Source organism: Oreochromis niloticus, linkage group LG5 (genome assembly GCF_001858045.2).
Source record: "Oreochromis niloticus isolate F11D_XX linkage group LG5, O_niloticus_UMD_NMBU, whole genome shotgun sequence".
Classification (NCBI taxonomy): domain Eukaryota; kingdom Metazoa; phylum Chordata; class Actinopteri; order Cichliformes; family Cichlidae; genus Oreochromis; species Oreochromis niloticus.
This window is the reverse complement of record NC_031970.2, coordinates 32,538,070-32,549,132: the sequence shown is the minus strand read 5'-3', so window position 1 is coordinate 32,549,132 and position 11,063 is coordinate 32,538,070. Positions and strand designations below refer to the sequence as shown.

At 38.9% G+C, this 11,063-nt stretch overlaps 1 protein-coding gene across 2 annotated transcripts; it reads right to left on the bottom strand.

The window, feature by feature from the left end:
• Positions 1-320: 320 nt before the first annotated feature.
• On the bottom strand, positions 321-8,224 carry ppp4r2b (protein phosphatase 4, regulatory subunit 2b). Of its 2 annotated transcripts, none has more exons than XM_005450145.4 (9): positions 8,058-8,224; positions 7,349-7,430; positions 5,854-6,024; positions 4,795-4,888; positions 4,678-4,715; positions 4,491-4,565; positions 4,261-4,401; positions 3,862-4,160; positions 321-1,767 (listed from the first exon to the last, which is right to left on the bottom strand). In XM_005450145.4, the coding sequence occupies exons 1-9, from the start codon at positions 8,089-8,091 to the stop codon at positions 1,394-1,396; spliced, it is 1,308 nt and encodes a 435-aa protein (XP_005450202.1). In that variant the 5' UTR covers positions 8,092-8,224; the 3' UTR covers positions 321-1,393. The 2 variants fall into 2 exon arrangements, with proteins under 2 accessions (XP_005450202.1, XP_025763265.1); XM_025907480.1 differs by lacking the exon at positions 8,058-8,224 and adding an exon at positions 7,520-8,000.
• Positions 8,225-11,063: the final 2,839 nt, after the last annotated feature.

Sequence of the window (11,063 nt, the reverse complement as noted above, 5' to 3'; positions counted from 1 at the left end):
ACCAGCACTCTGTGGCAAGCCAAGCCATAGGTAGCAACTTCATTATTAAAAGGGCTGTAAAGCCAACAAGGATTCAGGCCTACAGCTCAGACAGAAATAATATATGAACAGTGTCAAGTCCAAATATTACACAACCATTTAGTGGGATGGACTTCCTGCTCATTCACAAATGAGCATGCACACACACCCAAACTGGACCCTGGAAAGAACACAACCCTAAAGTAACTAAAGCCATCAAATATATGCTCGTTGTTCACATCATCTACATATTCCTAGATAATTAATGCACAACATGAATGGTTAAGTGAGCAAGACCACCATCCATAAAAATGTTAACATTTATTGCTGTTTCTGAATACCCCATTGAAAGCAAAAGCATTCAGAGTATACACAGAAATTGTACAATTATATATGGTTTCACAAAGGCAGTGAGAACACATACTGTATTACAATCTACAAAAAAATCTACTTTACAGAAATTTAAAATTCTAAATATCAAAAAGTACAGCTGCAGAAACAAGTGTAGAACTGGAACCAGAAAACTGCTCTGGATATCGGTTGGTGAAACAACATGGTGACATCACAATACAAAGAAAGCATCTGATCTTTGTACTTACAGCTGGTTTTTGGAAACTACAACTGGCAGACGAAACTAAACGAAAAACAAATATACGTCAAAATAACTCATTGAAATTGAAATGATCATAAATTATGTTGGTTTTATGCATCCGAAATATCATTTTACAAAGGACGCCTCTACAAGGTAGACCGTCATAGTACTGTTCAGTAGGATTGGTAGTGTATCATTGTGGGGTGGGTCAAACAGGACAGGGGAGGGGGGATCTCACATCTCTGGTGGAACACACGTTGGTTAGTTAGGTGCCATAGTTTAGGTCAGGAACAGATTTGCTGGTTTTTTAGCTTACATGAAATTCTTAAATAATGACGATCTGATGCAGCTCTGTTCTGACCCTGGCAGTGTGCTACACTACGGTTAAAGACTACCAATCCTGTAATAATGTCAAAATGGCTGGAGTGAGTGGCATTAAAGAACCAGACCACCACAGAACTCAAACAACCCCAGTGAAAGAGACAAAAACAAAAATACAGCTGCTGAAACCAACCCCTTTTAAGGGAAACTTAAAAGCAAACTTAAAAACAGAAGAGAGGAAGATCAATAAAATATTCCAGTTAAAAAGAAGGAAAAGAAAAACTTTTTTGGATGCCCACATCAGTGCCAGGTAGCCATTTTGGAGGAGTGTCCAAAAGCGTAACGAGGCGTTCTTCTTGTGTTTGAGGTGCTGTCCTCGTTCCCAGTGTCAGTCAAGCTGGAGTCAAGGACAAGCTGGTTTATGGTCACACATGGCTGCAAAGGGAGGGGGAGGCTCTCAGTCTAGTCCTGCTCCATAGGCTCCTCGGTGTTCCCAGTGTTTAAGATGGCACTTCCCATATCGCCCTCTGTAGGAGGTTCAGTTGTACTGCTGGAGGGAGTGAGACCTACATCTTCACTGGCCGCTTCTGCTCTCTCCTCTATGCTACAGCTGCTATCACTGCTGCTACTGCTGCTGCTGATAACTGGGTCACTGTTGCTCTCCTCACTGTCTCTGCTGGTCTCGGGGCTTTCCAGGTCACCTGTGGGTGCCTGCTGCTCCGTCTGATCCATGTCGCTGCCCTCGTCCTCGGAGCCACACGGCACTTCCCTCTCGGCCTGCTCGGCCTCCTGGCCCGAGTCTGCACATGCATCGGCCGCTGTGCTGCTAGTTGGTTCTGTAAAGAAAAGTGAAAAAGAGCAGAGGAAAAACTAAATCAAAAGTAGTTTCAGAGGGGGAGGGATGTACGCAATCCAACATTACACTGGGGAATACAGTATGAAGATATTTACAGAAAGAAAATTATATATTCTTGAGAATTCACTCTCACCTCCTATAATGCGTCTGTATATTTTCTGCATTATAATAAATGAAATGTTACCTTTTGTATCAGTAAATGAACTTTTTATGTGATTTACATCATTTAAAACTACCCTTTCGTGGCTACAAATAAGCCCTTTTTACATTACTTAACCATCTTTTCAGGTCTTGCACTACGAGTACACATGGAGAGGTATTGGTAGGCCACTCTGGTCTAAACTACTTAATGTGAGAACCACAGCCACCACATTGTCATTGCAGTAAAAGGTACTGACAGCATCTTCAGGTATCAGCAGACCTGGCCTCTTAAGCCTGGATTATATTGTGCTGAGACACAGCTGGAGACCCAACGGCCAAGTAGTCATTCGTATTATACTTGTTTGGTATCCGCTTGAAGTCCGATGCCTGGATTGTAATGCAAGTTCACCAAAAACAAAAAAAACAAACAAAAAACAACAGGCACAGAGACGTCTGCATGAATCCTTTTGCTAACTGTGTAATGATGAAATTTACACCAGTGGAACTCGCAGACTTGCGGGCGCAGAGTAATCCTGCTTCATCGTTAACAAATCCAGCACCACTCGGCCCTCAGCTCGGCTGTCCCTCTCTTCTGCCAGCTGCCCAAATTATGACTGACCTATGGTAACACACACTGTGCATCAAATTATATGGTATTCATAGGACATGGGGTCAGTTTTATTTTCAACTCTATGCCTTAGTTAACTAGTTAAGCTGCAGCTTACATCAATGACTTGATGTACTGTATGTAGTGACAATTTATGAAACTGGACTGGAAACTGGTTACATTCTATATCAATTCCTCAGTCATGATGTTGAATACTGGGCAGAAAAGTCACAGCACCCCCCCCCTCCTTCTCCTCCTTGTGTAGCCTGCTCTGATTATTTGGTCTGAGAGCATTTTTACCTTAATAAGACAAAGAAATGTTTCACATCAGTAGTGTGGATGTAACTCACTCATTTAAATGACACAAAAAACAAAAAAAATTGTGAGGATATAGACATGGAGTAATTTCTAATATGCATCTTTGAACTTGTTTGGTTGACCAAGTTGTCACAAGTGAAGGTGCTGCTGAGAAGGACAGTGACAACATGAAATGCACGGTTGAAGGAGTGGAAAAACCCTGCGTATTTGCAACTTACCAAACAGTTTCCAAAAATGTTCAAACAGATGAATGACTAGTTAACTTCATAAATATTTCCCACAACCACAGCGTGGAAACAACAGTGGTTACTACTTTAACAGAGGAAGTTACACTGAACTGCATGCAGTCACACTTTACACAGAAAGTACTGGTTGAACTGTTCAACAACCAACTAGAGACACCAAAACATGTGTTTGTGAAAAGTACCCATGAAAATCTAAAAGCCACAAGTTGTCCCTTTATTCAGATAAAAAAAAAAAGTGTCAAGTACCAGATGTTCACACCTTACGTGCTATAGTTATACATGTTAGAGTTACAGTCAACTCTGACTTTGATGTTTCATGTTGGCGGTGTAAAGTCAGAGCAAGCATGTCATTTTACACAAAGTTTCAAGAATAAGAAAGTGAATAGTCTCCCTTTTCTTTTTTAACATAAAAACAATTACTTTTTAACCAAAATAGTGACAAGTTGTTTTGCCGTACCATGACTTGTTCTCCAGGTTCCCTATGGTGAAGTTCTAAAGCATGTTTTTGAACAAGGAAAACTATCAGAAATTATCTGAGCTGTTTCTTTTTTTAAACTCGGTAATCTGATTGTTAACTGGGGTTGGTTTAGTGTGCTAGAAACCTGAACAGCCAATACAGCCAGCACATTTGCACGATTGCTTGTATTTTTCATTATCTACGTTTGTAGAGTCAGCTCGACTTTGTAGCCTCAAACTGCTCAGTACTAAACTTATTGCCTTAACGTCCACAACCAATGAACAAACAGCACTGAAGAACACCTACCTTGGTCATCAGTGGCAGCAGCACTGCTAGAGGCTTCATCCTCCTTATATGCAACCTTCTCTTCTTCCTCTTCTTGGACCATGGCTTCTGCTTCTTTTGAGTGGCAGGTGGCATGTGAAGGCCTCAATGCATCCACCCCATGCTCCTCCTCTTCATCCTCCTCCTCATCTTCTTCCTCTTCATCCTTGCTGAACTTAAGTCTCTTCACCTCTTGCTGTTCAGCTTCCATGTCCTCTTCTGTTTCATCGTGTTTGTTCTTTACCGAGCTTCCCAGGGATCCGCCTGACGCCGAAACCTCACTAACAATGAAATAAGAAACCAGAGATACACATGTGAGACCAGCAGCTTTGATTGCGCTCGACAGGGTGTGCTCCTGGTGTGTTAAGAATTCAGACATACCCTGAATCTTTGTTGCCATCTGGGTCCGTGTCAGTGTCTTTGTTGTCTGTGCTGTCTGGCAGACCATTAGCTGTTAGTGAGCTGGCCAGAGAAACTTTCGGTCTGGTCAGTGGTCGTGGAGTTCCTGGACCATTCACTTTCCTGTCAAAAAAGCAAACCAAAACAAATAAATAAATGAAAATACATATTTATTTTTTTAAATCAGGTCAATAATCTGTCCTCAACACAACCTCTCTGTAAATGCGGATGTGTTTCCAGGAGGCATTACTCCATTCATTCTATTCACAGCACTGCATCCATTTTTCCTGCAAAAGCATGAAAGAGAAAAAAATATTAACGCATTAATAAAACCGTCTGCATGTACAGTGAATGCAGATAAATATTCTATAAAACTCTAAACTTGAACACATCACTTACTCTGAGGTTGGATGGACACAGCTTACCACCATTACATTCTAGAGGGAAATAAAAATTTCTAAGTTAATCACAGACGTTATTAGTTGAAAATACATAACTTTTCTGTTCACGTCTTACCTTTTCCACGCCCCGAAGAAACTTATCTGTTCCTGTATAGTTCCTCTTAGGTTCTGTAAGTAGCTCACACAGGCGCTGGATCGTGAACGGGATTCTAAAAATGGAAGCAGAGGAACAGATTCACCATACAGTGACCAGAACAAGTGTCCTTCAGAAGGTCTGTGAATCTATTTTATGTGGTTTGTGAGTGGGAAGTCACCAGTTATAAAAATCAACAGGGAAGGACAGATAATATTGAGAAACACTGTTCTAATAGTTCTAATAGTCTCCCTTAAAGAAATGAGATGCAACTCAGTGTCATTGATATACCCCAAAATCACAACAACAGTCACCTCAAAGTGCTTCATACTGTAAGGCAAAGACCCTACACTAATACAGAGAAAACCCCAGCAATCAGGCAACCCCTTACGAGCAAGTTTTATGGCAACAGTGGGAAGGAAAAGCTCCCTTTAAACAGGAAGAAACCTGTGGCAGAACCAGGCTAAGGGAGGGTCCAGTTGAGCAACCAGTTGAGGAAGATATGAAGAGAAACAAACTTAGTTGGGTGCAACACTAGTTGAATCAAGTTTTGAACAATCTTTAATCTCTGCTAATTTAATCTAGTTTTACAGCATGGTTTTTCATCTAGAACTGGTGTTATGTGGTCTAGATGGTGCTGAAGGGTTGGAGGTGGGCTAAATCCCAACTCTGAAAGTAGGTTATAAATAGTAGCTAGGTTCTTTTAACTATAGGTTTAACAGCAAAATTGTGCAAATAACTGAACTAGTTGCTTAGTACACTCATTTATTTAAAGCTGCCAACCAAAAATTTACTTGAAATGTATCTAAAAGTGATGAATATAAGTACTGTTGACACAAATTATGCAAAATTCTGAAAGAAAGTGCAAACTGACTGGCCTGAAAAGACTTGGGCAATAGGAAATGCTTTTCCAACAAGCAAAAAAAAAAAGAAAGAAAGAAAAAGTGTATATGTGCACATATAACACACAGGGTAACCTTGCTTGGCTTCTCCATTGATACCACTGCTGACTCACATGTTCCACTTCAGCTCAGTACCCACCCATTGTATCCCTTCACAATCTTCAGAATTCTCTCCTTCATATCTTCAAATGGAACTGACTCCACATTGGGATTTGCAGGACCTCTTTGCTCAGGTGCTGAGGCTCTGAAGTCATCCATCACTTTCTCCAATTTAAACAGAAAGTAGTTCTTAAATTGAGACCATTGAACCCTAAAGGAAATACAGTGAATAATTAGAAACAGGTCAACACACTGGCAGAAGACATGTTAGAAGCTTAAACCAAGTTAAAGAAAATTCAGCATTTCCATCACTGTGACAAATAGCACATAAAATAGGAACTGCAATGTTGTTAAAGTTAACAGACCTATGCTATACAAAAGAAATGGACCCTTCCACTGTATTTTTACAGTCTGAAATCTACCCCACACTTTTGTATTTTTGCGCTTATCTAATGACGCCAGGTAATGTCAGGTACCACAAATCATTTTAGAAATCAAATGCAATATAAAAAAGGTCAAATAAACAATTTTAAAAAATTCCTTATTGATTATTATTATTGATTATTCTGTGAAAAGAATAATTTTATCATAGCCTTAAAAACATGTCACTGAATGTGTGTTTACGTGTGTAGTAAAATTTTGCTAGGGTTAGGTCTGTCCGCAAAAAGGATGGCATTAGGCAAACACTGTGGCTGATGTATTGTACTAACCACAAAATGTTTGAAAGTTAGATACCCCAAAACATCTTTAGCTGGACACCAAAACTACAACCACACACTACCTGGCTGCTTCAAATCCCTGCAGAGGGCCCTGGACATCTGACACCTCCCTTTGAAAAAGCTCTTACAACACTTACAAAAAGAAAGCTAGTGGTCATTTTGTGTACACCTCTTGTCATTTGCCACCGTTTCTTCCTGCTGGCTTGAGGGGCTGCTGTCTGCACCGGCATGTGGAATTTCTGCTAGCTAGGTCAATGCTGACCCACCACAAACTCCTCACTTTCTATCCCCAAAATACAGGTGAATACCCATCACATGTCTTTGTCAGTACCTTAAACTTTTCTCATTATCTTCACAATATTTTAATAATTGTTCCGTTTACCATTTCCTTTTTAATCACCCAGCCCCATGCGTTTATTTGGCCCATTTTCTTTAATCTTATGCCTTATTTAAGGCATAAGATTAAAGAAAAGATTAATTGAAGTAATTAACTTACTTCAATTTCAACAGTACTTACTACAGGATACTGCAGTAAGAAGCCCTTATGATTTTAAATGATCCCATTATACAAATACATGTTAACTAATATAACAGCCAATTAAAATTACTTCTAGTCATGAAAGCTTTGAGCCACACATACTTTAGGCTGTTATCTCAAGTCCAATAAGTCTATAAAATGTCATCATACAGGGCCTATTTAAAATGATAACACCTGTATTTGTGTGTGTGAGTGAGTGAGAGAGTGTGTGTGTGTGTGTGTATGAGTGAGAGAGAGAGCAAAGGGATCAAATAAATAGGTCTGTAGTTTTCACCTACATGGTATCTCCAGTTTTGGCGATATGGCATAGAAACTGTTCCAGTAGAGGAGATGGCTCCTTCTTTCCTTTCTTGTCAAAATCTGTTAAAATAAAAGAAATTAAAAAAAAAAAAACCTGGGTGTCTTAACATGACCATTTAACTAGTGGAGGTGCACAGGCTTTGATTTACCTCAGCTTTCCCAACAGTTTTGATTACTCTGCCAATAAACCTGGGTATTTTGTTTACTTTCAGCTATAATCTACTCTAGCCGACACATAAAATGCTGGTAGCAGATCCCCGAGGAGTCACCCTGTCTCGTTAAAGTTATCTATTTACATAACCAGTGTTGCTAATTCGCTGGCTAGCCTAAGTTTAGCATGTTAAGTTAGCCAGAAGACCATAGCCGGCAAATAACTGTACAAAAAGCCGGTGACAGTCGTCATATACTTAATACATATCTGTGAGAACATTATCAATTACTGAGGGCAAATACATAAGAACTTTACAGTAAAGCCAAAGGAATAAGTTGTATTTTCTCGTCGTTCTTTCATGACTAAACCATTTCCGTGAAACCGCTTATAATGCTAGCCTCGAGTATCAGCTAGCTAGCGCCATTAGCGTGAGCGATACAATCCGATCATTTGTTATAAAAGAGTAATCTGGGCCGGACGCAAATATCGTGTGGTCTCAGCCGATGAAAAAACAAGAGGAATAAACTGAGTATAACCTCTGAGAGCCTCTTGAAGCGAATCAATTTCCATCACGTCGTTGCCCTCTGTCAGTCTTGTAGATGTAAAAAAGCAGACTAGCTAGCTGCGGCTGCTAAGCTACAACCTCACAGACAGGCAAAGAGGAGGAAGCATTTTAATATGGCGCCGTGAGGTCACTGCCTGTTCGCTGAAACACACGGGGGGAGAGAAGCACTCAACTTATGAATGGATGTGGATTTACACAAACAGACGGAGAAAACGGGACAATGTTTTAAGGGGCGACATTCTTTTAACACAATATCGACTTAAAACAAAATTTTTACCAAAATAAATTCATCTTAAACATAAAAAAGTATATTTGAAAAATGTAAACGAAACTAGTCATTTAAATGTATTAATCAGCACAAGTTTTGGATTTATGCTATGCAATATAATGCATGTGCATTTCTTTTTAAACGTAAAAATATGCATGCATCTATTTTCTTCATGTAACATTATGTTATACACATATAGATGTGGGAAATTCAAGCTCAGCTGTATAATTTTCAATAACAAGTGAATCAGAATGATTTCTATAAAAGTACATTGAATATAAAAAGATGCTGCATGTGTAATATGGATACATTAAGATGCTATGCACAGATACAATCTGGGACTGAGAGCCACTCATCACCATTTGCATACAGACAATATTTACTAAAATATTTTTCTGAATCATTAGTTATGATACCCTACAATTTAAAATGTCTATTCTAAATATAGATTTTGTATCTTAAGTTAAATTTAGACTAAATTTAGGAGGGGTGTCAAATTTAGGTTTACCCACTGGGAAGCTGTGAACACATAAAGGACCAGATGTGTATATGTGTGTTTGACAGCTTACATTCTTTAATTAACACCATCCCTGCCAATAACAGTATATCCCAGCAATATGTTTTGCATATTCTGGGAAGTCTTGGATGATTACTGATTCATAAGTCACTGGAAGGTTTGAAACAATACTCTGACTGGGAAAATGTTCATGATTTAAGAAATCCTTGATAATATTGTTTATTGTCTCACATATTCCTACATCCAATTGGTCTATGCACACAATGGCCTCTGTAAATAATTTTCAACATATTGCTTACTATTATATGATTTATTCAAGAATACCAGTTACCATTTACAAAGTATGGGAGGTAAAGAAATATATCCTCATGTAAAAGCAAAATAATCAATCCTTATTTATTTATTTATTTACATATTTGTTAAGGGCCCAGACATGGCATCTCAAATCTTAAGAGAAACTGCCATTTAAAAAGGAAAAGAAAAAAGATATTTCATCGTGTAGACGCTTGTTTACATATTCTATATAGCCTTCAAGTGTGAGAAAAGGCACATGAAAAACAACAAACCACAAACTACTTTTTTCAGGTTTCTGGCGCCCTGATAAGTGGGTTAAAAGGTCCCTGGGTCACATGACAGAGGGTTAGGTGAGTGTTAGCTTCACTTTCAAATTGCTAGGATTCTGCTGTATTATCATATTTGGATCAAAATATACTGACATCACATAATTACTGATCTAGTTGAAACAAATCTTCAGTAACCACTGTCTGTACTCTCTCTGTCACTGTTTAAAGAATATAGTTCATCCCCTTTATTGTTTCAAACATATTAAAACACAATTGAATATTATACAGTCATGGTGAAAACAAACAAACACACAAAAAAGCAACAACAAACATTTGTATTAGCGCATAATTAAAAATATCTGGTCTTTAATAGGTCTTAAAATGAGATGAACAGCAACACATGACATATTATTATATCGTGTTATTAACAAAAATTAGGCCAAAATGTAGAAGCACTGTATAAAAACTAAGTACACCCTTACTGCTTTCACAGGAATTAAGAGGGTAACTAGTGGCCAGGTGCTGCTAATGAAATCCATTTGATCATTGATCATCAGCAACAGTGAGAACCTATAAATGTTTTGGCAGTTTGCTGGTCTGAGATCAGCAATGTTCTTATAGTAGCAATTGGTGCTATCCATCAGTCTTGGAAGGGTTTTGGGGCTATTTACAAATAATTGTAAGAAAGATTGTTTACGAGTGGAAAACATTCATTACAGCTACCAGTCTTCCACTGAGTGCACAGCCCAGCAAATTCACCCCAAAGACAGAATGTGCAATGCTTAGAGGAAGTTAAAAAAAACAAGCTGTATCTCTACAGGCCTCAGTTAGCATGTTAAATACTACCTGCTCTACCTCCTGACTGTAGCTCAGGAGGTAGAGCAGGTCATCTACTGATCGGAAGGTTGGTGGTTCGATCCTTGGCTCCTCCAGTCTGCATATCAAGTATCCTTGGGCAAGATACTAAGCCCAAGTTGCTCTCCGGAGTGTGAATGTAGTTAGAAAGCACTAAGTACAGAGAATGGGTGTGACTGGGTGAATGTGGCATGTTGTATACAGCGCTTTGAGTACTCTGGGAGAGTAGAAAGGCGCTATATAAGAACCAGTCCATTTACCATTTAAAGCTCATTGCAGTACAATTAGAAAAAGACACGTGTTTAGTTTTTTTCTAATTGTACTGCAGTGAGCTTGTTTGGAACGCTTGGCAGGAGAAAGTCTCTTCTCCTTAAAAAAAAAAAAAAAAAACCCAAAGAAAAGCAAGGCAGCACAGCTTATGTTTGGAAAATTGTATCTGAACAAACTATAAGACTTCTGGAACACTGTCTCTTAGACAGACGAGACCAAAGTGGAGATGTTTGTTTTGTTGTCCAAGTCATTGAGCAGACTGTTAACTCCTCTGCATACCAAAGTATTACAGAATCAAGACCATCTCCAACAACTAAAGCTTAGCCCAAACTGGATCCTGGAACAGGATAAGAGAATGGCTAAAAGAGAAAAAGAATCAAGGTGTTTTAATGTCAAGTCAAAGTCAAAGTCCAGACCTGAAACGTACTGAAATTAACAGAAGTGTGTAAACCTCAATGAACTGAAGCAACACTGCAATGAAAACTGGGCCATAGGTCCTCCACA

What these genes read in the sequence shown, in the direction of transcription:
- ppp4r2b (XM_005450145.4), bottom strand. Translation starts at nt 8,091, where the DNA reads ATGGAAATTGATTCGCTTCAAGAGGCTCTCAGAG. An exon ending in GCTTCAAGAGGCTCTCAGAG is followed by an intron (nt 7,431 to 8,057) that starts GTTATACTCAGT and finishes TTATTTTAACAG; the next exon opens with ATTTTGACAAGAAAGGAAAG. An exon ending in TGCTGCCACTGATGACCAAG is followed by an intron (nt 1,768 to 3,861) that starts GTAGGTGTTCTT and finishes TTTTCTTTACAG; the next exon opens with AACCAACTAGCAGCACAGCG.